This window comes from Rhinolophus sinicus, chromosome 8 (assembly GCF_057876585.1).
Source record: "Rhinolophus sinicus isolate RSI-liver-muscle chromosome 8, RSI-T2T, whole genome shotgun sequence".
Classification (NCBI taxonomy): Eukaryota; Metazoa; Chordata; class Mammalia; order Chiroptera; family Rhinolophidae; genus Rhinolophus; species Rhinolophus sinicus.
This window is the reverse complement of record NC_142508.1, coordinates 32459344-32487316: the sequence shown is the minus strand read 5'-3', so window position 1 is coordinate 32487316 and position 27973 is coordinate 32459344. Positions and strand designations below refer to the sequence as shown.

The window sequence follows — 27973 nt, the reverse complement described above, 5'->3', positions numbered from 1 at the left end:
ATACCTCAATTCTTGTTTTATTGAAGGAAACAATTCAGTCAAGAGACAGTTTGTGCAGCATAGGACACCAAGAAGTTTATTAGTAAAAGCAAGTACACTCCAAGACACGGAGTGGGCTGGCCCAAGAGAGGAAAGCAGCCTCTCCTTACATTGTGTGAGGATTTTTATTTCTATGGGTAGAATTGTCTCCACCTCTCCGTTTTCTGCCTCTCTCTCTGCTGAGGTGTCCCATCCTCCCTTCTGGTTCCCAAGGTTGTTTCTCCAGATGTAAGCATGAACCCATTAATTTCCCATCATTTATTTGAGGAGCTCATTAAAATGGTCCTGAGAAGCAGGATGTACAAGGTGTGATCAAGAAATATGGTTAATGTTTAAATTTTTTAAAATTACAGTAAAAGACACATTGCCATTAATGTCCCAAGTGAGAGCAGCTGCAAGAGGCCTCCTAACCAGGGCTAGTTCCCTCCTTCTGCTCATTTCTACCTTCCTACCTACCCTATCACTTCCACGAGCAGTGGCTAAAGGCTTCCTTACATGCACTGCATTTACAGGGCTTCTCTCCAAAGTGACTACTCATGCGTTTGAAGAGTTGACCAAAAAAACCTTTCCAACATTCTTTGCACTTAAAGGGGTTTTTCCTCCATTGTGGATCCCCTTATGAAAGGCCTTTCTATAGTCCCAGCACTGCCGGGGCTTCTCAGGTGTGGACCCGCTGGTGCTGCAGGAGGTAGGACCTGCGTTTGAAGGCCTTCCCACACGTGAGGCACCTGTACGGCGTCTCCCCAGTGTGGATGACAGAGTGCTGCAGGAGGTACGTGCTCCGGTGGAAGGCCTTCCCACATACTGCACACTCGTATGGCTTCTCGCCTGTGTGGACCCGCTGGTGCTGCAGGAGCTCAGCACTGCACCGGAAGGCCTTCCCACAGGCTGTGCACTCATATGGCTTCTTCCCCGTGTGGATGACGTAGTGCTGGATGAGGTGCGCTCTGTTGCTGAAAGACTTTGCACATTCTTTGCACTCGAAGGGTCTTTCTCCAGTGTGTGTCCTGTTGTGGCGAATGAAGGTCGAGCGGTGGCTGAAGGCCTTCCGACATTGGCCGCACTCATAGGGCTTCTCTCCTGTGTGGATGGGGCGGTGCTGCACGAGGTAGGACCTGCGCCTGAAGGCCTTCCCGCACTCTGTGCACGTGTAGGGTTTCTCCCCGCTGTGGATGAGGTAGTGCCGGATAAGGGTGGAGCTCTGACTGAAGGCTTTCCCACACGCGTCGCATTTGTAGGGCTTCATTCCCGTGTGAACTCGCTGATGGCGAACGAGGTACCACTTCCTGCTGAAGGCTTTCCCACATGCGTTGCATTCATAAGGCTTCATTCCCACATGAACCTGCTGATGGCGAATGAGGTACCACTTCCTGCTGAAACCTTTTCCACACTGCTTGCATTTGTAGAGGTTACTCCCTGTGTGAATTGTGGGGCCTTTTGCTGGTTCTTGTGGGTCACATTCCTGGAGAACATCTCCCCTAGAGACTCTCTCCTGTAACACCACGGAGTGCAGACCATTGTCTGTCCCTAATCCATCATCTTCAAGGCTCATTTTCCCAAGATGGGTCTCCTTGTGGGAGTCTGTCTCTGGCCTCATTTCCATACATCCTTCCCGATCACTGGCTTGCCCCAACCTGGAGTCTCTTGAGGATCCTGGAGTCAGGCTTCCCTTGAACAAGGCTCCCTCACACAAAGCTGGCTGAGAAGTGCTTTGCTCACTGGTCTGAAGTTTTGTTCTGTCACCTGAAGAGAATCCAGGACATAAAGGGGGACTTTTAACGATACAACTTGGAAGAAACAAAAACAACACTTCAGTGGGCAAATAAGGATGAAAACAGCACTGACAACTGCTGTGTTTTTATGTCCCTATAACCTAGGGACATAGGTTTCTCATGACCTTTTATGGTCCTTGTACCCTTGACACCATTAAAGGGAAAATCTGGATGGCAGGCTGGACCAGGGCACAGAGGACCTGGAGTGGAGACTCCACCTTACAGCCCAGAGTAAGGCAGGGAGGGCAATTTTGATAACACTGGGGGACATGTGCCCCAAGAATTGGTATCTCTTGGTACTTCGAGAGTATTGGGAAGCGGCCTAACAAGACTGGGAAGACAAAGTCATCTTCCCAGAGGAAGCGCCCCATGAGATGGGTCCTGATGGAGGAGTCAGAGTTGCCAGGAAGAGGGAGGGGCACTGGTTGAAATGGAAGGAGTTAGCATGGGTAGATCCACGCTTGAAGACTGCTGAAGAATTAAAGAAGAAAAGGCCACCAGATGCCTGGTGAAGCTGACATAGAAGGGATGGTTTCAGGAGGAAGGCAATAAAGACCTCAGAAGAGGGGGACAGACGGACACACAGGGCCAAATGGCACAAGAGACAAGTTTCTGCTCTGAGGCATCCGTGTGATGGTTAAGAGTGAGGGCTCAGGGGTCAGAATACCTGGGTTCTAGCCCTGCCACCATCCAGTGAGCTAATCTTGGATGGACTTCTTTCTTCTTTAAGTCGTAATTTCCTCATCTGAGAGACTGACTATGAGACACCCCGTTTCCCAGACTGCCATGAAGAGTAGATGAGAAAATGTCTGTAAAAGCACTTGGCACACTTCTTGACAGGAGTGTTTACTAAATTATGTGTCATTATCCTTATTCTTTGTGATACTTAATTTTATATGTAAACTTTGCCAGGCTATCATGCTGAGCTGTCTGGTCAAACACCACTGTAGATGTTACTGTGAGGTACTTTTTAAATGTGATTAACACTTAAATCAGCAGACTTTGAGAAAAGCAAACTACCCTTCATTATGTGGGTGGGCCTCAGCCAACCAACTCATGGTGTTAGGATGAGACCCCCACACTCAAGTCTGCAACATCAGCTCTTCCAGCTCACTGGTCTGCCTCACAGATTTTGAAATCACTGAGCCATCACAATCGCAACAGCCAACTCTTAAAGATAAATCTCTATGTACATATACATCCTATTGGTTCTTCTCATTGTTGCACTGGGCAATTAGGATGACAGCAGTGACATCAGCAAGAACAAGCCAAGGAGAGGGATCTCAGTAAAAACCAACTCTGCTGACACTTTGATCTCGGACTTCCAGCCTCCAAATGTGAGAAAATAAATTTCTGTCGTTCAAGGAGTGTGAACATGCACACGCGTGCACACGCACACACACCGAAAAAAAAAAAAAAAAAGAGGGCCAGCCCGGTGGCTCAGGCAGTTGGAGCTCCGTGCACCTGGCTCCGAGGGCTGCCGGTTCGATTCCCGCATGGGCCAGTGGGCTCTCAGCCATGGGGTTGCCAGTTCGGTTCCTCGAGTCCCGCAAGGGATGGTGGGCTCTGTCCCCTGCAACTAAGCTTGAACAGGGCACCTTGAGCTGAGCTGCCTCCTGGATGGCTCAGTTGTTGGTTGGAGCGCGGGCTCTCAACCACAAGGTTGCCAGTTTGATTCCTCGAGTCCCGCAAGGGATGGTGGGCAGCGCCCCCTGCAACTAAGATTGAACACGGCACCTTGAGCTGAGCTGCTGCTGAGCTCCCAGATGGCTCAGTTGGTTGGAGTGCGTCCTCTCAACCACAAGGTTGCCGGTTCGACTCCCGCAAGGGATGGTGGGCTGTGCCCCCTGCGGCTGGCGGCTGCGGCTGGACCTGGGGCTGGGCTGCGCCCTCCACAACTGGGAATGAGGGAACAACAACTTGAGGATGGGCGGCACCCTCCACAACTAGGATTGGAGGGACAACAACCTGACTTGGAAAAAGAAGTCCTGGAAGTGCACACTGTTCCCCAGTAAAGTCCTGTTCCCCTTCCCCAGTAAAATCTTAAAAAAAAAAAAAAAGTTAATGAAAAAAAAAAAAAAGAACACTAAAACCAATCCACAGTGATAAAGTAGAAACAGTGGTTACCACTGTAGAAGGAGCTATTAACAAGGATGGGGCACCAGTAACCTGCCACGGTCCTGGAAATATTCACAATCTTGACCAGAGTAGCAGACACTTCAGTTAAAATACATGTAAAAATTTTAAGCTGAACCCTTAAGATTTGTGCACATTACTGTACAGCTCCTATAAAAAAAAAAAAAAAAAAAAAAAAAAAAAAAAAATCAAGGAGATTTTAAACAATACATATACAAGTCAAGTGTATATATCTTTTCCAGAAATGAGACAACTCCTTCAAGGAACTTGTCTTTGTAAGTAGAGTGCACATTAGTTGTGGGCTTTTACAGATCGAAAAACATTTGTTTGTTTGATTTTTCCCCAAGTGTAAGTACCTTGAGCATATTTATATGTTGAGTAGACAGAGGATGAAGCACAGACAAGGCAGAAAACAAGAAGCAAGTTCCCTGAGAAGGTAAAGGAGTGATGTGGGCTCTGCTGGAGAGACTAGCCATGAACAGAAGTAAGACGTTGTCCACAGAGGACAAGAAGGGAAAGCACAGGAGTGAGATAGTCATAGATGAGCCTCTAAAGAGTCAGGGGCAGAAAGTAAAAGCACGTAGCCTTTAACATGATGTTGATTATGTGCTAGGATGTCAGTGATCGAGGAAGTGGTGACAATTTGGAACATGTCTGAGTGGCTGCAGAAGCTTGTGCCACAAAGAGTGACCAGAGGCACAGAGTAGACGGGGGGAGACCTGATAAGAATGTCTGGCATCATCCAGGCAGGAGACGAAGGATGAAGGTGGAGGTGATGAATTCAGGAGACACAGATAGTGTCAAATGGGCAGAACTGCGGGTGGATGGCTGCTTGGTCTGATGGAGGCAGAGATGTTGAGGTGCTCAGTCTTCTCACCTGCTTGGACGGCAGGACATTCTCTGACCTGGGGGTGGGGAGGAGTGGGCATGATCACGAGTGTCTTCTAAGCATGGTGAGCCCTCTGAGACACTTAAGTAGAGATTAGGTTCGGAACCTAGGGCTGGTGGCGGGGTTGGCCAGACACTCACTGCCTGAAGGACCACCAGAGAGGAAAGACCGTGCATCACTGTGGAGGACTCCAGTTACACGCAGAAGCACAGATGTGGGGCCAAGAAGGTCACACATCACCGTGGTGTTTCTCAGGACAAGTAGGGCAAGGAGAAACAGTGCAAGGGGTTGCTTCTGGGTGTCTGATGGGCAAACAGGAGGATGGATGGATGGATGAAGGCGGGACTGAGTGGGCTACAGAGGGCACATGGTGTAGTAGTATTTTCAGGGAGAAGAAAGGCCTCTTCTCCTCTGAGTCCAGAAGGAAAGGTGTGGTGTCACTATCACTCATGGTTAACTTAATTACATGGCTACAATAAAAACTGACTTTTGTCGACCCTTTCTACAGACCAGGCACTGGGCTAATACCTCATTACAACTTCAAACCACCCAATCACATAGGAACTATCGTCACTAATATTCCAAGAGCAGGCTGAGATGACATAAGCCCAGCCTACTGGCTCTGTTCCTGGTTACACAGCTGAACCATATCCCCAGTCCTGAGCACCCAGGTGTAGCCAAATGCCCGGATCCTGCCAAAAGAACACATAGAAGGGAAGGATACGTGCAAAAGAGTGTGATTTCTCCCTCCCCCCATTGTTTCCCCTCCATCAGCTGGGTTTTGCTCAAGTCACCGCAAAGCTGCATCCAGACATTAGAAGGTTCCTGGGTCTCTACATAATGGTGTGGCTCAGAGCTGACCTGTTGACGTACATATATCTTGATGAGACAGAGAAACCAGAACTCCCAAGAGGTCACAGAGTTTCACACACAAGTCCAGAGGCGGTGGTGCCCTTGTATTCTGAAGACTGCCATGACTCCACCTGACCACCTGTTGGCGCCCACCTGTTGGACAGGTGCTACGTGAGATGCCTCTCTCCACAGTCCACAGCTTTTGCCCATGCTCTAGCAGGTGGGTCAACTCTGTCTTGGGAACCGGATGCCCTGTTGATGGAGAAAGAAATCAGAGACAGGTGTTTTGCTAAGAATGAAACCTCTCCGTCCTGTTTGGGACTTCATGACAAAGACAAGACCATGAATGAAGCTGCTCCCAAAGTAAAGAAAATGCTGAGGTGAGACCTGGACACCAAGGGCACAAGTCCTACTCTTGGGGTACAACTGCTGTGGAGGATGGTGTTGTCTGTCTACACAACACCACTCCCCCTTGAACTTCACCAGTCAGAACTACCACTCTACTTTCACACATAGCCACGGGCACCAGGAGGTGAGCCCATCCTTCCAGAAGGTTCTCCGACACTCCCTGATTCAGAACCCCCTATGGATGCCTGATTACAACTTCAGACCAATAGAAACAAACTCTCCTGGGGTGAGGCCTAGGATCAGTATCTGTGAAATGTCCCCAGGGAATTCCCGTGCCCAGAGAGAACTGAAAACTACTGGTGCAAACAAATGGGCAGATAGCATCCCAGATCATCAGTAATGAAAGGTAGGCAGGGAAGCTGAGCTGGATACTCATTCTGAAGAGAAAGCCCTTATCCCCACGTGGGAAGAGAGGGCTGCACAACGGAATCTCAGTCACTGCCACCTCCTACATCCCCAAAAGGGCACCAGTGCCCAGTTCCGGGAGAAGAGCAGACAGCCTCATGCCACTGAGGACATAAGCAGACTGCTGCTTGCCCAAACCCATGTGCCAGTCCCACCTGGGGCTTCTCCTTAGGTGCCGTGTAAACATCCTTCAGGGGGAAGGCAGTGTGAGCCAGTCTTTCTGTAACGTGCAGCCAAATACATGTCAATAGAGATGGGAGGGTTCTTTGAACAAGTCCAGTGACTGAGGTACCAGGACCCAATGAAGTTGCAACTGGCAGGTTTTGATCCATAGCCCAGGATCCATTCACACAAGTCTCAGTAAAAGTCACTGATGCCTGGCACTGAGCTGAGGGGCTCAGGGAGGAGGAGAAAAGGTGAATCACATGGTCCTTTGGCTCTGCCAGGAGCCGAGCTAGCTCTCACCTTAGGGCCTTTTCTCATGCTGATTCCTCTACCTGGAGGAATCAGCCTTCACCTCCCCTTCTAGCTAGCTCTTAGCCTTTGAGTCTTAGCTCCAATGTCACTTCCTCAGATGCCTTTTTTGAAGCATCTGTGATAGGTTATGACCCCATGGTTATACACTCCTAAACTCCTCTTACTTTTCCTTCTACAACTCATCATAATTCATCTAATTCATCTAAGAACTGATGTCTATCTTCCCAGCTGAACTCAGAGTGATGGGTCTGCAAAGCACACAGCATGCCATCATTACTGATGGTTTCTCTTTAAACCAACACACTTTTTATTATTCCTAAATATTTTATTCTAAAAGGGAACTGTTTTGCTCTGGTAAATGAAAAAAGTCAATTTCATTTCCCACCATCAAAAAGTCACCATCAAAACACAACAAATAAAATGAAAATAATGCCAGTAAGTCCCAGCGAGCTCATGTAAATGGTTAAGGACTGTGAGCTGGAGGCTGTTTCCTGGTTGAAAAGAGAAATTAGCCCCAATTAGGGGACACAGAAGACTCAACACTGATCCGAGACTTTCTGTTGACAATGACAGCATGCCAGACAGAGAAGGAGAAAGGACTAGCTTTCTCAGGGTGTCCACCCATGGCACTTCATGACATCTCTATGTACTTTCTATGTCATTTCCTACCCCAATGGAGGACTATGGTCCAGGCCTCAGGAAACATGATGATCATGTGACACCAGGGGCCTTTTTACCAAGATTGTGTTGTTTAGGAAGAGCCCTAGGTGGCACTGATGACAATTGCCATGTGGGGACCTGCCTGACTCACCCTCTCTTAAGAGAACAGCCAGATCACCCACAGCCCTGCTAACTGGGTCGTAGGGACATGTTAACCCAACCAGGCTGGGCCAGTCAGCTCCCCTCCTGTGGAATCTAGAATACAGACCTCAGACTGAGGCCTGAGTGTGCTGGGCACTGGGATGAGGGTTTGTGTTTCAAAGGATATTGTTTCTACCCCAATGATCCCTGATGCAGACATAAGGAGACCAGGCAGGAGGAGAAGGGACCAAAAAACAGCAGGGGCTGTGGGGAAGAGGGAAGGTAGCTTCTGTGACATTCTTGACTAGCCAGAAATCAAGAAGGTTGGGGTCACCCACAGGGGTGAGATGTGAGCACTTACCCAGTGAGACCAGGAAGCTGCAGGTCTCCAGCATCACCTCCCAATACAGGGACCTCTGGTCCAGGTCAAGCTGTCCCCACTCTTCCTGAGTAAAGGTCACAGCCACATCCTTGTAGGTCACCAACATCTGGAAAGTCAAAGGTAGTGGTGTTGGCTTTGTGTACTTTGACGGGATCAGAACCTGCCACTTAGTCGCTGGTGAAGGTGCAGAGGCCCAGGCCTGAACCACCGAGGTCTTCTGAGGGCTGAGCTCCACACAGGGCTCTAAGGAATAGGAGGACATGGCCTGTGGACAGAGAAAAACCTCCCTGGAAAAGCCACTGGAATTGACATAGACAATGACATTCCCAGGAGGACTGTGTAGCAGACAGTAAGTACTCTGGGATATCAGAGGAACAGGGAAATAATCATGAAAATAATTCCAACAGTGAAAACAGCAGCAGCAGCAGCAGCTGAGCCTCCCTGGTGCTCGCCATCTGCCTGCCCCCGGCTGAGGGCCTCACACGCCGTGGCAGAGGGATTGTCTCCAGCTCTGGGGCCAGACTCCCGGGTTTTTGAATCAAAATCCCTGACTCTGACACTTGCCAGCTGCTATGTGAATGTGGGGAGGACATCATATCATTTCTCTAGGCCTCGATTTCCACATCGGCACAGTAATCATTTCCATTTCACCAGGCAAGTCTGAGAACTAAAGAAGAAATGTTCACACAGCAAATACTGCAGTGCCTGGCACTCCAACGTATTTTGGGACTTTTACTAATCCTCCAGCAACCCATGAGGTAAATGTCATCATCACCGCCATGTCACAGTCAGCAGCCCAGGGCTCAGGCAGCTCTAGAAAGTCACCCAGAATCTCACAATTAAGGAGGAGAGGCAGGATTTGAACATCCATCAAAAGAAGGCCCAGAATTGCCAAAAGATGGGCAGGTAGGGGTCAGGGGTATCTTAGCTACAACTAAAGCAGCTAAGAAAAGACTATCCTAAGAGCTTACACTGATACACAGAAAGGATTCGGAGAGACAGCCCTGCAGAGACCTAGGGACAGGGACTCAGACAAAGGGAAGTGCAAGGGCAAAGGCTGCAAAATGGGCAGGAGTTTGGCAAGTTCAGGACCACCTGGCTGGGTGCCATGAACAAAGGAAGATCTGAAGAGGAGGAGCATGGAGGTGTCACGGGGCAGATCCAGAAGAGCCCTTCCGGCCACAGCGGGAGTTTGTACTTATGGTAAGAGTAATGGGAGCTCCTGAGGGCGAGACCCATTCATTCATTCAACCATTTACTAAGTACCTTCTACAAGCCCAGACCTTTCTAGGTCTTGACATAGAGCAGCAATAGGCACTCATGGTCCAGGGCTGGAAACAAATCCTAAACAAGCAACTAAGTAAATGAGCAAGACAATGTCAGAAGGCCCTAAAAATTCCAAAGACAAGAAAATAGAGCAAGGAGACTGAAGAGATTACAGTTCGCTTTAGATGGGGTGACAGGGAAGGCCTTTCAGGAAGGCACACTGGAGTGAGTCTGAAAGTGAGGGAGGGAAACACCTGGACGGGAAATTAACGAGTAAGACAAGTACTGACAGTGATGAGAGCTATAATGAGGGGCACTCAGGGTGACTGCGAGAGAATTACCTGGGCGTCTCTTGTGCATTTATGTCCAAAATGACACTACCCTCCTATCATTACTATTTGCATGGACTCACTTTTCAAATAAAATTGAACATCTTAAACAGGAAGATGGATTCACTACTGTCTTGGGACGCCAGTTCCACTTGCTGTGAAATAAAAGATAAATTCCTTGGCCTTTTCGGCTCCCAGCCTGCCTGTCACCTTTTCTTTCCTAGTGTAGGAGCAATTCCAAAAACGTTACTCTTGCCTCTCCCCTACCCGTTCAAAGGATATTGTTTCTACCCGAATGATCCCTGATGCAGACATAAGGAGACCAGGCAGGAGGAGAAGGGACCAAAAAACAGCAGGGTCTGTGGGGAAGTGGTTAGAGGCCAGGGAGGCCCAAGGGTCAGCCTCCCGCTATGGGGAGCCTCTAAGACCGACACAGGCCGGGGAGGCATCTCTCCGTGGAAGCAGCTCCCGGAGCGATGCTCCCTGGCCCGTGCTGGACACTGGGCACATATCACCCACGTACCCTTTTTAGTTCCCTCAACCCAGAACGAGAAATTGTTAGTATTCCTATTTCATACCCAGGAAAACAGAAGCTCAGGGCAGCAGCTCAGGGGGCTTGCTCAAGGTCACAGCCTCGGAAGAGCTGTCCCACTCATGCAACGTGGGGTTAGGAGTCAGGGGAATTACAAAACCTACGTCTCTCCCTTCCACACAGCATGGCAGAAGCAGGACCCGACCCCTAGAGCCCCTGACTTTCAGCCGAATGTGACCTCATCCCGGGGCTCCGAGACACCACGGCCGGGACAGGGCAAGAAGTCTCCAGACACTGCCGTCCCAAGAGTGCGAGGGGCCTGGGGCACCGTCCACTCACCTGCGCCGTCTCCATCGGAGTTGCCATTGGACTGCGTGGTGGAGCTGGGCGTCCCGCGGGCTCAGCCGACCTTCCCCGTGTCCCACGAAGGCGCGGGCGGAGCCGTCCCTCTGTCCTAACCCCGCTTAGTCCCCAAAGACCCGCCACGACACCAACGGACATCCACTCAGGCAACGTCGGAAGTCCCCAACGCGAGCCAACAACGTCCCCTTTCGCTGGCGTCATCGGTCTGGCGCACACCGCCCTTCGCGGAGCACAGCCTTCTGGGTAATGTAGTTTTTTTCCCCTTGCATCCAGGAACACGAGCGATGCTCCGCCTCTTCTAGGAGACAAGGGCCGAGAGGCCTAGAAGGAACGCTGGGAGGGGGCATGCAGAAGTTCCAAAGAAGGAGGGGGGAACCTTCGGATATTCCTCAAGTAGACCGGTTGTATTTTCTGCTTCTTGTTATTTCATATACTTTTAATGGAGCGAGTAGACACACTATATTGTAAGTTTTTAAAACTTCGTATTTCCTTCTGCCTCAACATCCCCATAAATATGCTGTTAGCACCCCACCCAGGTGACCAGGTGCACCAGTGGGATCAGGCTGGCCCTGACATAAGTTCCCTTTTTTGTCCTCCCCTTTGAGACAGGCCATGTAGCCTAGGAAATTGACAGCCCCCTCCAAGGTACAAAGTGAAGTGTTTCACTCGTTACAACAGTAACAAAGTGAATGTATCCAGTGCCTGCCGCTGGAGAAAAGTAAGCACCATTTTCTTCCAGCTAGGCTGATCCCTATAACTGGGACCTGCCCTTTAGCTAATTATAGTGTCATTATAATCTCATTTGCATTGTGGTTACTACAACTCCCATCATATATCTGTCATATCCGTACCAGAAGAACCAAATAAGAAAAAGCAGAAATGGAAGGTCCCTCCCAGGGCAGCAGATAAATGAACTATATCAATGGGACGTCTCCAATACCCCTGCCCTGGGATAGATAATTACCCCGATCTTGACCTCCTCAGAGCGACTCCTCTCTGAGTTCACCCACATTTTCCTCTGAAGTGTGTATTTTAATTTTAAATAAATCACTTTCACTGTCTTGGATCTGTCTCTTGAATTCTTTCTTGTACAGAGACAAGAATCCAGTCACCGCTGCTCTGGGTTGAGTCCTCTCTTGGACAGCCCTGCTCCGGGTTGAGTCCTCTCTTGATCAAGGCGAAACCTTGACCTAGAGACATTCCAACACATCAATGAAATCCCCTCATGTCATTTGCCTGTGTACTCACTCCCAACTCCCAATAATGACACTTACCTAAGAGTCCTCATTCTCTCTCTCTCTGGGCTCTCCTCCTGTTTGGTTGAGCCCCATCTCTGGGCACTCATCCCATTTGGCCCCTACAGTGGGGTGGGGTGTTCTTATAAAAGACGCCCCAGAAAGTTCTCTTGCTCCTTCCTCCATGTGAAGACACAGCAAGAAGGCTGTCTGTGAACCAGAAAGAGGGCTCTCACCAGACACAAAATCTGCTGACACCTTGATCTTGGACTTCCAGCTTCCAGAAGTGTGAGACCAAATGCTTTCTTCCTACTATGACGGAGCCTGTGTGCAAAGGGGGTATCTTATCCCCAAGATAAACATTTGGTTATTGTTTGAAGATGATGTCAGTGATACAAATAACTATTCTAGAAATTTCTAAATAGAGTGAAGGTATCAAGCTCTTTCCTCTCTTTTCTGTACAGACTGTATTTTGAGGTAACTGAATAGATTATGGAAAATTCTTCTTCATAGAGGATTTCTAGCCAATACAGGCAAAATAGCAATAGGATACAAATGTTTCAACAGCTCATAAAATAATCAACCACCCAATGATCATCACTGCATGCAGACACAGATAAAAGATGCATGGCAAATTGGTATTGGATAAGAAAACACTAACATTAGGACCTAATCATTAAAAACAAACACGCAGACAGACATCAGAGTGGGCTTATGTGATGCAGTCAAAATTTCTCAGCACTGTGTATGTGTGTAGAGTATTATGGCCAAAGGCTGAATCTGGATTTCAAACTTATTTGGATGGCAAGACTATTCACTGAAATAGGGGATGTTGTAGGCAAGATGGTGCAATTCTGTTACTCACGATGAGCTCAAGGTGTGTTTGAGACATTCAAGTGGAGACATTGGATTGAGATGGGGGAGCATTTGGAACAGATTCAGGATCTGAGTTGCAGCTGAACACAGACACCGACTGGCTGAGGAGCCTGAAGGACAACTAGAGAGGAAAGGCTACAACATGGCAGTGAAGCCAATCCCATCTTTTGATGGCTTTAGTCAGATGTGGAATAGACAAGATCAAATATCATAATGGTCTTTTTAAGGACACACAGGCCAGGGAGACATCATGCAAAGGAATGCCTTTGAGTCTGATGGACGAAGAGGATGACAAATAAATGAATGGAGAATGTGAGAAACAGTGGGATGCACAGTATAGTAGATAGTCGTTTCAAGGTGAAGAAATATCCTTTTTCCAGAGTTGGGAATGCAGTCTACAAGAAAAATGTATGAGGTGTGACCAAAAAATACAGTGAATGTTTAAATTTAAAAAATATATTACAATAAAAGACACATTGCCATTAATCCCCCTCAAATACTCCCCCTCACTTCAAACACACTTATCCCATCATTCCTGCCACCTGCTAAAGCAGTTCTGGAAGTCCTCTTTTGTGTTGTACTATCGTGGCTGCCTTGATGTCCTGAATTGATTCAAAACATTTACCTTTCATGGTCATTTTGACTTTGGGGAAGAGCCAGAAGTTGCACGGTGCCAGATCCAGTGAATAAGGTGGATGAGGACACACTGTAATGTTTTTGACAGAAACTGCCATACCAGAAGCGATGTGTGACATGGAGTATTGTCATGCTGGAAGATGAAACCATTTGCCCATTTCTCAGGCCGTTTCTATGCACATCATTTCCTTTTTAAAAAAATATATTTTATATTATTTTTTCATTTTTTATTTTTTAAATTTTTTATTGGGGAATGTTGGGGAACAGTGTGTTTCTCCAGGGCCCATCAGCTCCAAGTGGTTGTCCTTTAATCTAGTTCTGGAGGACGTAGCTTAGCTCCAAGTCATCGCCGTTTTCAATCTTTAGTTGCAGGGGGCGCAGCCCACCATCCCATGCAGGAATTGAACCGGCAACCTTGTTAAGAGCTCGCACTCTAACCAACTGAGCCATCCTGCCGCCCCCTCCAGCAGCTCAGTGGCATTTCGTTGGCTTCAGTCTAGTTGTGGAGGGCGCAGCTCACTGGCCCATGTGGGAATCCTACCAGCAACCCTGTTATTAAGAGCTCGCACTCTAACCGAGCCATCCAGCTGCCCCACATAATCTCTTAAATGCTCTAATAAAGCCTTATAATATTCAGAGTTCACTGTAGTGTTCCTGGGTACAAACTCAGCTCACACAATTCCATCAAGGTCAAAAAACACAATTAACATCACCTTGATGTTAGATCTTGATTGATGCACTTTTTTACCACGATAACTGGGAGACTTCCATTAAGAACTTTGAACCTTGGTCTCAGCATCATAACTATAGACCCAAGTTCCATCTCCTGTGATAACATGTCTTAAAAAGCTGGAATCTGAAGTGGCATGATCATGCAGCTCCAACGAAAATGACAAACACTGTTGCTTTTTTGACAGTCAAAATATATGGAACAAATTTCGCACTCATTCACCTCATGTTCAAATCTGTTGTTAAAATGCTTCAAACAAAGCCATAAGAGATGTTCAGATCCTCAGAAATTTCCCTAATAGTCAATCACCTGTTTGATCAAATCATTTCGCTTACTCTTTCAACATTCTCTTGGGTTTTTGATGTTGAAGGATGTCCCGATCTCTCCTCATCTTCAATCGATTCACAACCATTACAAAATCACTCAAACCAGTTGTAAACTATCTCCATGGTCACTACAGCATCACCATAAACTAATTTTAACATTTTGTCTGTTTCTTTAGCACTTTTTTACAGTTTGAAACAAAAATTCATGTTAATATGTTGTTTGCGATCCATGAGTTATGACACACTTTAAAACACACCTTCTCAGGTGGCTGGATAGTTCAGTTGGTTAGAGCATGAGCTTCTGAGCAACAGGGTTGCTGGTTCAATTCCCACATGGGACCAGTGAGCTGTGCCCTCCACAACTAGAGTGAAGACAACGAGCTGCCAACGAGCTGCCACTGAGCTGCTGCTGAGCTCCTGGGTGGCTGGATGGCTCAGTTGGTTAAGAGTGCATGCTCTCAACAACAAGGTTGCCAGTTCTACTCCCACAAGGGATGGTGGGCGCCCCCTGCAACTAAGTTTGAACATGGCACCTTGAATTGAGCTGCAGCTGTGCTGCCAAGGGGTGGCCGGATGGCTCAGTTGGTTACAGCGCGTGCTCTCAACAACAAGGTTGTTGGTTCTACTCCCACATGGGATGGTGGGCTGTGCCCCCAGCAACTAGATTGAAAATGGCAACTGGACTTGGAGCTGAGCTGCACCCTCCACAACTAAGATTGAAAGGACAACAACTGGACTTGGAGCTGATGGGTCCTGGGAAAAAACACACTGTTCCCCAATAAAGTCTTGGCAATACACACTGTTCCCCAATAAAGACCTGTTCCCCTTCCCCAATAAAATCTTAAAACACACACACACACACACACACACACACACACACACACACACACACACCTCTTAACCATAGCTCACATCCAACTGACTGCACCAAACAAGTTGAAACTTGTCACCCACTGTTACTGTTACTAAGGTTCGATGTGCCACTTGCCAAATTGAATATCCCTGCCTTTCCATTGGATGGCACTCGGCAGCATCATTCACCATATATTTTGATCACACACTGTATATTACTACTATCCATTATGATTAATATTATTACATGGATATGTGGGAGAATAGATGGGTACACCCAGTTTAGATCACAGTTTGGCAGCTTTTTAAGTACTGAAACATGCACGTACTTTGAAGTATTGGCACAAGAGAAATAAAACACATATTTATATAAAGAATTCTTCTATGCAGTTTATTGTTTCAGGTCTTAGGCTTAAGTCTTTGATCCATTTTGAATTAATTTTGGTACATGGTGACAGATAGCAGTCCAGTTTCATTTTTTTGCACATTGCTATCCAATTCTCCCAGCACCATTTATTGAAGAGGCTGTCTTTTCTCCATTGTATGTTTTTTGCTTTTTTGTCAGAAAATTGTCTGTCTATATTTATGTGGTTTTATTTCTGGGTTCTCAATTCTATTCCATTGGTCTATGTGTCTGTTTTCCTGCCAATACCATGCTGTTTTGATTATTGTTGCCCTGTAGTACAAGCTAAAGTCAGGGAGTGTGATACCTCCAGCATTGTTCTTTTTTCTTAAGATTACTTTGGCTATTCGGGATCCTTTGTGGTCCAAACAAACCTGATGATTTTTTGTTCTATTTCTTTTAAAAATGCCATTGGGATTTTGATGGGGATTGCATTAAATCTGTATATTGCTTTGGGTAATACACTGTTGTTGGGAATGCAGACTGGTGCAGCCGCTATGGAATGGCAGTGTGGAGGGTCCTCAAAAAATTACAAATAGAATTACCGTATGACCCAGCAATCCCTCTCCTGGGTACCTACCCAAAAAATCTGAAAACATTTATCCATAAAGACATGTGTGCTCCAATGTTCATTGCAGCTTTATTTACGTTGGCCAAGACATGGAAACAACCAAAATGTCCTTTGATAGATGGATAAAGAAGTTGTGGTATAAATACACAATGGAAATAGGACCATTTGTGACAACATGGATGGATCTTGAAAATATAATGCTAAGCGAAATAAATCAGACAGAAAAAGCAGAGAACCATATGATTTCACTGATATGTGATATATAAATGAAAAACAACAAAAGAACAAGACAAACAAATGAGAAACAAAAACTCACAGACACAGACAATAGTTTAGTGGTTCCCAGAGGGTAAGGGAGGAGAGTGGTGGTGATATATGGTGATGGAAGGAGAACTGACTCTGGGTGGTGAACACACAGTGGGATTTATAGATGATGTAATACAGAATTGTACACCTGAAATCTATGTAACTTTACTAACAATTGTCAACCCAATAAACTTGAATTAAAAAAACACACTCTATGCCTATGTTCATTGCAGCTTTATTTCTAACAGCACCAAACTGGAAACAACCGAACAGCTCATTAATAGGTGAATGGACAAACAAATAATGGAATAGCTAGAGAGAAAAGAATACTACTTAACAATAAAAAGAATGAACTATCCACATAAGCAACACTGATGAATCTCAAATAGTTATGCCATGTGAAAAATATCAGAAAAAAGGGTAAACACTTCCTAATTCAATTTATATAAAATTCTTGACAATGCCAACTAATTTTTTGTTGAAGAAAGTAAATCACTGGAATCCTATAGCTTTGGGAAGGGCAAGGAGAGATTATAAAAGGGCACAAGGTAAATCATGAATATGTTCAATGTGATTATGATGGTTTTATGAGCTTACATGACTGACAAAATTTTTCAAATTGTACACTTTGACTATTTATAGGTTATTGCATGCCAATTATGCCTTAGTTAATTTTCTAAAAAATAGTTCAAAAAAAACAAATCTGGATCTCCCACTCGTTTTGGAAACCAGAAGGTTTAACAAGCCAATATTGAATCCACTCTTTTTCCTTATTCCTAGGGGAGGGCAACCCTGAATCAGCACAGGAAATCCTGGCAAGTAATGATCTGGGACAACACTGGCTGGATCCCTGGACAATGGGATCTCCATTCTCTACCCTCATTTCCCTGCCTTTACTGCAATGCACTTGAGGTGAACAGTCCAGAAGGACAACAGGAATTCATACAAATTTAGACTCTTTGCTCTGACAGTGACTTCAGCTACAGGAGATACACAGCTCAGGAGATCCTGTGGTTCCTCACAGTCATAGTCATCAGATTTGTGGAAGCACATTTAGAAGAGGCATATTCCATCTAGTTTCCTGCAGGCTCCTCCACTAACTATTAATCACACCCAGGATTTCAGTACCAATTATGGTTGAAACCTGGTTCCCATAGTCTGAGAAATGACAGCAGTCTACAGAATTATGAACATCAGGACACTTGGCTCCTTTGTAGAACCTGGGGAAAGCTTCCCCTCAACAGTGCTGGGCATTATGTGACACCCTCTGGGAACAAGAGGCAAAATCATGCTGTTATAAAGGCACTGGAGCATGCCAAACAGGTGACCCAGCCTCAGGGTGACCTATGATCTCAAAATAAATGGAGGCCACAAATTAGGACTACAAAGCATTGCATTGGCTCCTAGGTGGTCTTGGGCAGAAATGCAAATTAGGCTGAAACTGGAATGAGAACTACTCTCTATCATGTTGTCCCTGCTGAGGCACATGTGTTGAGGGCCCACCAAAGCAGTCCATCCCTTCATACAAACCAAGCCCAATTCTGTTTTCTATCCACCCTGCACAGTCAATACAACCCCCAAGATTAAAGGTAGCTTCAATAATAAGACTTTTATTGCACAAACCAGAACAATGGGAAGCAGACAGTTACCAGTTGTTGAATTGGAGTGTGGAAAATCAACTACAATTGCCATGAGAAACCAACAGTTTCCACGAAGAAGGTATCCTTCCCTGCAAGCCTACAACAGAACCCACTCTTGGCCCAAACTGGGTCAGATTCATACTCAATCAGAAAAGGGAAATTATTGGAAGGGTACAGACTACTCAAGATTTCCTCCAGCAAATGGGAGACAGCACAGACATACGAGGTGTGATCAAGAGATATGGTGAATGCTGCTGCTGAGTGCTATCCAATGGAAAGTTGATGTTGTGTTTTTTTTTACCTTGATGGAATTGTGTGAGCTGAGTTTGTACCCAGGAACACTATGGTGAACTCTGAATATTATAAGGGCTTATTAGAGCATTTAAGAAACAATGTGCATAAAAAACAGCCCAAGAAATGGGCAAATGGTTTCATCCTCCATCATGACAATGCTCCATGTCACACATTGCTTCTGTTACAGTTTTTTCTGTCAAATAAAAACTTTACAGTTTGTCCTCATCCACTTTATTCACCAGATCTGGCACTGTGTGACTTACGGCTCTTCCCCAAAGTCAAAATGACCATGAAAAGTAAATGTTTTGAATCGATTCAGGACATCAAGACAGCCACAATAACACAAAGGAGGATTTCCAGAACTGCTTCGGAAGGTGGCAAGAACGATGGGATAAGTGTGTTCAAAACGAGGGGGGTGGTATTTTGAGGGTGATTAATGGCAATGTGTCTTTTACTGTAATAATTTTTTATTTATTTAAACATTCACCATATTTTTAATCACACCTCATATGCCTTGCCTTAGGTACATCAGGGTAACTGATGAAATGCTGTGCAAGGCAGTAGAGGTGAGAGGGCTTCTACCAGAGAAACTGGCATGATGTAACTCTGGCAAGGGCCCTGGTGAGTTTAGAATATGCAATACAGCTGCAGTAAGTCTCACACATACATGGAACTCATGGGAAATTTCCCCCTCTGGATATTTGGAAGTATGAGGTTAAACTTCAGTTAGATAGCTCCCTCACAAAAGCTGTCTAGTGTCATTATAGTGAACAAGGAGACAGTACCTTTCCTTCAGGTCTAAGGTCTTTCTCAATTGTGGACTCTCTGGAGTTAAACAACATTAGATGTTGGAGTGAAGGGTTTCCCATATTTCTTGCATTCATGGGGCCTCTCTGTGGTATGAAATTTTTGGTGGAGATTGAGGCTTGAGCGTTGGCTAAAGGATTTGTTACATTTGCTGCATTCATATGGCCTTTCTCCCGTGTGAACTACCTGGTGTTGAATGAGGACAGACTTTTGCCTAAAGGATTTCCCACACTGGCCACACGCATAAGGCCTTGCTCCAGTGTGAATACTGTAGTGCTGAATGAGGCTAGTGCTGCGACTAAAGGATTTCCCACATTCAACACACTTATACGGCCTTTCTCCAGTGTGAATTCTCTGATGTTTAGTAAAGACGGCTCTTCTGCTAAAGGACTTCCCACACTGGTCACACTCATAAGGCCTTGCTCTACTGTGAATTCGCTGGTGCTCAACGAGGCTGTAGCTTTGTCTGAAAGATTTCCCACATTCAGTGCACTCATAAGGCCTTTCTCCAGTGTGACTTCTGTTATGCCGATCAAGTTTAGATTTGGATCCAAAGGCTTTCCCACATTCCTTGCACTCATAAAGCCTTTCATTAGTGTGAACTCTCTGGTGTCTAATGAGAGTGGCTCTTTGGTTAAAGGCTTTCCCACACTGGACACACCCATAAGGCTGTGCTGTGGTGTGAATTCTCTGATGTTGAATGAGGGTGAAGCTTTGTCTAAAGAATTTCCCACATTTGTTGCACTCATAAGGCTTTTCTCCAGTATGAGTTCTCTGGTGCCGAACAAGATTGGATTTGCACCCAAAAGCTTTCCCACACACCTCACACTCATAAGGTCTTTCTCCACTATGAATTCTGCAGTGTTCAATAAGGTTGGAGCATTGACTAAAGGATTTCCCACATTCGCCACACTTATAAGGCCTTTCTCCAGTGTGAATTCTCTGGTGTATAATGAGGGTGGCTCTTTGCCTAAAAGATTTTTGACATTCACTGCACTCATAAGGCCTTTCTCCAGTGTGGACTCTCTGGAGCTGAACAACTGAGTACTTACAGCAGAAGGCTTTCCCATATTTGCCAGACTCATAAACCCTTTCTCTAGTGGAGACTCTTGGGTGGTAAACAAGACTGTGTTTGTGGCTGGAGGCTTTCCCACATTCATGCAACTTTAAAGGATGTTTTCCAACATGAAAAGGATCCCCACACTTGGAGATTTTGTTTGACTTTTCACTGTTGTGAATGACTTTGTACTGGAGGAGGCCCAAAGTGGCAGGGAACTCCTTTACAACTTTCCTACAGGTGAATGGATTCCTGGACACATGAAATATGCAGCTCTTTATAAATGATGCCCTGTCCACGTCCCTCTTCTCTGCACTGAAATGAAGCTGGTGTATGTTTGCATGTGCACCAAGCAAGTATGGTGTCTGCCCAGGTAGATCAGCCAGGTGCAAAATGTCTTTCAGGATTGGGACACACTCCTCACAGGGGTGAATCTTCTGGGTGGATGGACCTGCCTTTGGAGTCCTGACCTGTGACAAAGCTTGTACAGAAACACTCTGCTCAGACAGTGTCTCTTCATTCTCCACTGCATGCCAACAAACTGAAAGAAGAGAAATGCTGATGAATCATGCTGACTATGATGGGAGAGTATCAATCATGTCCTTTTAACTCTGTATAATATGATTTGACATCTTAAAAAACCTTGATGGTTGGGTAGACAGTGCACTTGAGCAATAGTATAGACCAAATGCACCTAATAGACAAATACAGATCATTCCACTGAATGGCAGCAGAATATACACTCTACTCAAGAACACAGCAAAATTCTCCAGGATAGATCATGTGATAGGCTACAAAACAAGTCTTAACAAAGTTAAGAAAACTGAAATCATGTCAAGTATCTTTTCTGAACAAAACGCGATAAAGGGGAAATTAATAATAGGAGGCGAACTGGAAAATTCACAAATATGTGGAAATTAAACAACACACTCATGGACAAAAAAAAAAAAAAATGAAGCAAAGATGAAATAAAAAAATATCTTGAGACAAATGAAAATGAAAAACACAATATACCAAAAGTTATGGGACCTAGTAAAAGAATTTCTGAGGGAAGATTATAGCAGATACATATCTACGAGTACATTAAGAAAAAAAGAAAGATCTTAAGTAAACATCCTACCTTCACACCTCAAGGAACTGAAAAAGAAGAACAAACTAAGCCCAATGTTAGCAAAAGGAAGGAAATGAAGATTAAAGAGAAAATAGAGAATAGGAAAACAATAGAAAAAAGTCAAAACTAAGAGATTTTCTTGAAAAAGATAAAATTGACAAGTCTTCAGCTAGGCTACAAAAAATAGAGAAGACACAAATAAAATTATAAATGAAATATAGGACATGACAATTGACACCACAGAAATACAAGGATCATAAGAGACTACTACAAAAAACTATACACCAACAAAACCTATAAAAAAATGAATAAATTCCTAGGAACATACAACCTAACAAGACTTAATCGTGAAGACAAAAAATCTGAACAGACCAATAATGAGTAATGACATTGAATCAGTAATCAAAAATCTCCAAAAAAGAAAATCCCAGGACTTGATGGCTTCACTAGTGTATTCCAGAAACACTTAATACCAACCCTTCTCAAAAAACTGAAGCAGAGGAAACACATCCAAAGTCATTTTACGAGGCCAGCATTACCCCGATACCAAAGCCAGATAAAAACTCTACAACACAAGAAAATTACAGGGCAGTATTTCTGATAAGCACAGATGAAAAGATTCTAAACAAAATTCTAGTAAACCAAATTAACAGCACATTAAAAGGGTCATAAACCATGTCCAACTGGGATTTATCTCTGGGATAACAAATTAGGTAAGGATGTGGAGAAAAGGTAACCCTGGTACACTTTTGGTAGGAATGTAAATTGGTACAGCATTATGGAAAACAGTATAGAGTTTCCTCAAAAAATTATAACTAGAACTACCATATGATTCAGCAATTCCATTTCTGGGTATTTTCCTAAAGGAATTTAAATCAGATTCTCCAAGAGTTACCAGGACTCTCATGATCACTGCAGCATCATCACAATACCCAAGACATGGAAAAACCTTAATGTCCATAAAGGGAAGAATGGATAAAGAAGATGCAATATATACATACAATGGAATATTATTCAGACACGAGAAAGAAGGAAATCCTGCCATTTGCAACAACACGGATGGACCTCAAGGCATTATGCTAAGTGAGGTGAGCCAGACACAGAAAGACAAATACTGTATGATCTCGCTTATATGTGGAATCTAAAGTAGTGAAACTTAGAGTAGCAAAGAGTAGAATGATGTTTGCTGGGGGCTGGGAGAATGGGCAAATGGGGAAGTGATGGCTGAAGGGTACAGAGTTAGCAAGATGAATAAGTTCTGGAGATCTATACAGTAGTGTCTATAGCTAACAACACTGTAATGTACTCAGATGCTTAAAGTTTGCTAGGAGGGTAAGTCTTATGTTAAATATTCCTACCATACACACACACACACACACACACACACACACAATATAATTTTTATAATAATAAAGAAGGGGTGGGAAGAAACTTTGGGAGGTAATGGATGTTTATGTCCTTGATGGTGGTGATGATTTTCATGGATATATACTTATCCCCAAACCCATCAAGTTGTATCCATGAAATATGTAGCTTTTTACATGTCAATCATTCCTCAATAATGTGGTTTAATAATGTGGTTTATAAATAAATAAATAACACATAATATTTACTAAAAGGCACCAATGGCTGAACTTTAAAAATGTAATCATTACTGGGGTTCAATTTATACCTAGGGATCCCATCACTTTTACACACTGTACCCTTATAATCTTAAGAAAGTAACTAAATATAAAACAGAAAAATAGATATGCCTCACCTGAACTGTAGTCTTTCCTAAATTTCCCAAAGTCATAGCACCCATTACTGGAAAATATCCCATATTGGGTACAGATGCTCTAACATGATGAATAATAAGTTTACATTAACGTAAGTATTTGAAACAAAATGGCTTAATAAAATGGTACCCCATAGTCCACCCAGTTGAAATAGTTAATATACCCTAATGTAAGTTAAAACAGGGCCTTTAAGGATTAAAACATTATATAAAATCTAACATATAAAGGAGTGAGTATCCTCACTGCTTCTCCTTTCTACAGCCCAACTGTGCCTGTTCTTAAATCTAGAAAAATTAGAGGGTACCTCTGGTGGATTACTACAGCCCTAATGCTTTGGCCTCATCATTAGTACCCTATACACAATATAAGGTATGATCAAACAATACTGTGAATGTTTAAATTAAAAATATATATATTATAGTAAAAGACACATTGCCATTAAACCCCTCGCTTGGAACACATCCCATTGTTCTTGCCACTTTCTGAAGCAGTACTGGAAGTCCTCTTTCATGAGTGTCTTTAGTTGTGCTGTTGTGGTTGCCTCCATGTCCTGAATCATTGTGACTTTGGGGAAGAGCCAGGTGTCACACTGTGCCAATAAGGTGTCTGAGGACACACCGTAATGTTTTTATTTGACAGAAATTGTCATAACAGAAGTTATGTATGACACGGAGCATTGTCATGATGTAGGATGATTTAAGGCACAGTTTAAAATACACCTTCTCTTGGCCATAGCTCACTCCCTACTGCACCAAACAAGTTGAAACTTGTCACACACTGTTACTAAGGTTCAACACACCACTTCCCATTTTGCAGATCCCCGCCTTTCCATTGGATAGCACTCGGCAGCAGCATTCACTGTATTTTGTGATCACAATGAAAGGCTCTGTTTCACACATCACTTCTGGTATATGGCAATTTCTGTCAAATAAAAACATTATGGTGTGTCCTCATCCACCTTATTCACCGGATCTGGCTCTGTGTGACTTCTGGCTCTTCCCCAACATCAAAATGACCATGAAAGGTAAACGTTGTGAATCGATATGGGACATCAAGGCAACCACAATGGCGCAACTAAAGACATGAAAGAGGACTTCCAGAACTGCTTCAGAAAGTGGCAAGAACAATGGGATAAGTGTGTTTGAAGCGAGGGGGAGTATTGCGGGGACTTAATGGCAATGTGCCTTTTATGGTAATAATTTTTTAAATATATTTAAACATTCACCATATTTTTTTATACCTTGTATCAATATTATTAAAATTATTGACTCAATCCAAACTTGAAATACAAGGTGCCAGGGATCTGGACACATTTATCCTGACAGAGAGAAGGCAAATAAGGAAGGATTCATTAAGCTGATTGCCAGACTCCTGAATCCCTTCCTTAATGCTTGGGGCTACTTGGCATCGTACACAAAGCTCAACACTGGCACCCACAGCACATATGCTGAGAAAGTGGGAAAGTTAATAGAGCCCATGGTCTGGCTGTGGAAAGGGTCAAGCTGCCTCTGGGGGGGAAGAGGACAGAGAGGCACCAGGATACTGGGGCGGGTATGAGAGTCTTACCCAGCGAGGATATAAGTGCCAAGTTCTCCAGCATCACATTGAGGTACAGGTGTCTCTGAGCTTCATCAAGGAGGCCCCACTCCTCTTGCGAGAAGAACACAGCCACATCGTCAAAGGTCACACAGTCCTGCCATAATGGGGACAGATCATTCTATGATCAACTTTTTTTCTAGGATCCCAAGTTCATCCACCCAAACATCCACCCCCTGCTCATGCTCCTCCCAATGTCCCTGTCTTAGAGGAGATATCAGGCCACAGATACCCACTCTCTTCTCACGGTTTCATGATCATTGTGTCTGCCCACAGCAATGACAGGCACATGGGCAGAGAGAAGCTATCTAAACTGAGCCTGGCTTTAGGGCATATGCCCTCTTGTCAGGCAATTCCCCTGGAGTCCCTCAGATCGTGCCTCCCAGACACAACCAAATGTGACCTCACCCTTCACCCTTATGTCCTCAATGTCATGGGCTGACGTCATTCACTCTCTACATCACCCTTTCTACCACACCTTTCTCTCAGTCTTGCTCCAGCAACCACTTATACCTTCCTGCCCACACCACAGGCCTCTCCCTGGCCTTCCCACATGTTACATGGCATCCAGATGGTGCTTGGTCAATTGAAACAGGTCCAGTACTACCCCAGAAGGCCAATGGTCCCCACTGTCAGATAGGATGAAACCTCTTCTGAAGGCCTCCCTGGCCAGTTCTGCTCCTTGCTTCAACCTCACCTACTCAGAACAACATCAGATCTCAGAGACCCATGGCCTTCCTCCACTTGTGCAGCATTTTATGCCCCTTTCCAGCCACTGCCTTCTTCTCTCCATCTAAACATCATTTAAAGTCCTGTTGCAGAGGTCCTCCAACCCAGGCCCAGTGACTTCCATAAATGGTCATTTATGCCCCAGTACTAATCCATCAATCTGGGTGGAACACCCCAGGCCACACCATGCATCACAACAAAAACCTGCTAAGTCCAAAGTGTGAATAAGCAATAATCGGAACCTCACTGTCATCTTGTCTCAATTATTCCTGTCCTTTAACATTCCCCTTATATCTACACTTCCCATGAAAGCCTTGGACAGATCATTCACTCTCCCATAACCTTCCCATGGCCACTTCTCTCCTTTGTCTGTGTTTGTGATGCCCATCAGGTACCCAAGCATCAGACCCAGTTACAACCCCCCTCCCCAGCTCCCCCCCCCCCTGTTTTCCCCCTTGCTCAGCTGCTAATACCATTACCACGATGACCAGGATCCTCCTCCTAATTGTGACCCTCAGCTACACCCCAGTGCAGACAATGGCCACCACCTTTTGGTTGTCTCCATACTGAACTCCTCAGAGTTCTATACCTTTGTGGCCGTGAACTAATCGCTCTCCACAATTGTTCTTTGGAACATCTCAGACTCTTAAGATAGCAAAACTGACATCCTCAATGAAAAGTAACCTTACTATTCTGGTTAATGGAGTTTTCATCCTTCCATCTGCTAACCTCTAAAACTCTGACTCCTACCTTTCTCTCTCTCATCCTTAAAATCTGAAAAATTGGGTGGCCCTCATTAAAAAGCTGATCCAGAATCCAACCAGTTCTTCCACCTCTAGGGCCACCTCACTGGTACAACTACCCACACTCACCTGAAGTATTGCTGACACCTCTTCTCTATTATTCCTCTCTCATCCCCACACCTATAGTCTGTTCTCCATGCTGCAGCCACAAGGAGCCTGATCTGGGTGAGATCATCCCTGTCCTCTGCTCCCAACCTCCTACAGTATTTCTTCCATCACCTCTAGAGAGACAGCCAACTTCTTATGGAGCCAATCCAGGCCTGACACCTTCCCACCTGCTCTCAGCTCTCCTTTCTGTCTCATGAGAAAGGATAACTGTAAGTCCCTGAACAAGCTCAGCCTCACCTCCCAGCATTAGCACATTCTGGTTCTTGTATCTGGAATAATCTTTTATACCTCCTCATATTGCTTACCAGCAATATGAACCATTCTATATAACCTCCAGCCTAGATTTACGAACCTGGGCTTAGGGTTTCTTCAGGGTCCCCAGGCCAAAGGATTGGAAGAGTGGCCGGCAGAGTCCCAGGACACAATCCTAGAGACAAAAAGTAGGATCAGGACCACCGAGGGGCTGGAATATCCTCCACTCACCTGGGTACAGTCCATAAGTGCTTCTGTAGTCTTGGGAATCTGGAGAAAGAGGGACATCATTAGAGGGATATAATCATGGCAGTTCTCCATAGGCTCAGGCCTCTCCTTACCCCTGTGTAGCCCCGGAGTCAGGTGACCTGGGATGACTGCATTGTCTCTGAGCCTCAGTCCTCAATGCTGACTCTTACAGCTATGTGACCTTGGACAAGTACTCAACCTCCCCATGCCTCAGTGTTATCATCCCATTCCCAGTCTCCCAGTCTGTTCCAACTTTGAGCGACTTTGAAAATTTATTCAGATCATGTGCCTCTTCTGTTCACAACTTTCCATAGCTACCAGCCCATGGTTTTCTGAGATTGGAGGTAAAACTCACTTTGCCATTCCAGGCGCTAATGCTTCTGGCTCAATCGCCCCTCCACAACTGGATTTCAGATATGGGGACCCTATCCATGAGCTCCCCACTGTCCTGGATGCTGGTATCTATACTGAATAGACACGAGCAGGTACCCTGCCCCCGGGGCTTTAGTGTTCAGGTGGGGTAAGGGCCTTGATGGCCGGGGAACGCGCACTCACCTGAACTGGGCTCCTCAGCGCGGTCGCCGCCATCCGACTCCGTGAGTGGAGCCGGGCGGGGAGGGAGGGCCCCCTAAGAGGCAGGACAGTGGTAAGCCATCACCCACCGCCGACGACCCTCAGACTAGCCGTTGTGCAGTGGACACAACCCCTCCGCGAGCGCCTTCTCGCTCTAGTCACCTCCAGCCCGATTCCTCGTTCCTAATACTGCGGCTGCACGGCAGAGCAGTCAAAGTGACAGTCACCAGAGCGGTGCCGGAAGTTCCGCCCAGATCCTCTGGTCCAAACGTGGAAACGCCCTGCTTCTGGGTGTTCGTTGGCTGCACGCCTGCGGGGGGGACGGGGGGGGGGGCTATCGGCACAAAGTATTATGGGTAACATCGTTTCCACAGCGCCACAGGCCCCCAC

General features: G+C 45.3%; 2 protein-coding genes across 7 annotated transcripts; both read right to left on the bottom strand.

Moving 5' to 3' along the window:
• Positions 1-49: 49 nt before the first annotated feature.
• LOC109437583 (uncharacterized) lies at positions 50-13363 on the bottom strand. 5 transcript variants are annotated; one of them, XM_088800460.1, is made up of 6 exons: positions 11926-13363; positions 11616-11841; positions 10628-11084; positions 8141-8267; positions 5698-5940; positions 50-1782 (listed from the first exon to the last, which is right to left on the bottom strand). In XM_088800460.1, the coding sequence occupies exons 3-6, from the start codon at positions 10850-10852 to the stop codon at positions 698-700; spliced, it is 1680 nt and encodes a 559-aa protein (XP_088656586.1). In that variant the 5' UTR covers positions 10853-11084; positions 11616-11841; positions 11926-13363; the 3' UTR covers positions 50-697. The 5 variants fall into 5 exon arrangements, with proteins under 5 accessions (XP_088656586.1, XP_088656587.1, XP_074171483.2 ...); XM_088800461.1 differs by having other exon boundaries at positions 10628-10984; XM_074315382.2 differs by having other exon boundaries at positions 10628-11841.
• LOC148757474 (zinc finger protein interacting with ribonucleoprotein K-like) lies at positions 11961-27839 on the bottom strand. Of its 2 annotated transcripts, none has more exons than XM_088800458.1 (4): positions 27566-27829; positions 26993-27031; positions 24840-24966; positions 11961-12096 (listed from the first exon to the last, which is right to left on the bottom strand). In XM_088800458.1, exons 1-4 carry the CDS (start codon positions 27596-27598, stop codon positions 11993-11995), a joined length of 303 nt encoding a protein of 100 aa, XP_088656584.1. In that variant the 5' UTR covers positions 27599-27829; the 3' UTR covers positions 11961-11992. The 2 variants fall into 2 exon arrangements, with proteins under 2 accessions (XP_088656584.1, XP_019572473.3); XM_019716914.3 differs by lacking the exon at positions 11961-12096 and adding an exon at positions 16805-20925 and having other exon boundaries at positions 27566-27839.
• Between the last annotated feature and the right edge of the window lie 134 nt (positions 27840-27973).

What these genes read in the sequence shown, in the direction of transcription:
- LOC109437583 (XM_074315382.2), bottom strand. Translation starts at nt 10,852, where the DNA reads ATGACGCCAGCGAAAGGGGACGTTGTTGGCTCGCGTTGGGGACTTCCG. An exon ending in CAGCTTCCTGGTCTCACTGG is followed by an intron (nt 5,941 to 8,140) that starts GTAAGTGCTCAC and finishes CTCCATCAACAG; the next exon opens with GGCATCCGGTTCCCAAGACA. An exon ending in AGATATATGTACGTCAACAG is followed by an intron (nt 1,783 to 5,697) that starts GTCAGCTCTGAG and finishes GATTCTCTTCAG; the next exon opens with GTGACAGAACAAAACTTCAG.
- LOC148757474 (XM_019716914.3), bottom strand. Translation starts at nt 27,598, where the DNA reads ATGGCGGCGACCGCGCTGAGGAGCCCAGTTCAG. An exon ending in CGCTGAGGAGCCCAGTTCAG is followed by an intron (nt 27,032 to 27,565) that starts GTGAGTGCGCGT and finishes CTCTTTCTCCAG; the next exon opens with ATTCCCAAGACTACAGAAGC. An exon ending in CACTTATGGACTGTACCCAG is followed by an intron (nt 24,967 to 26,992) that starts GTGAGTGGAGGA and finishes CCATTATGGCAG; the next exon opens with GACTGTGTGACCTTTGACGA.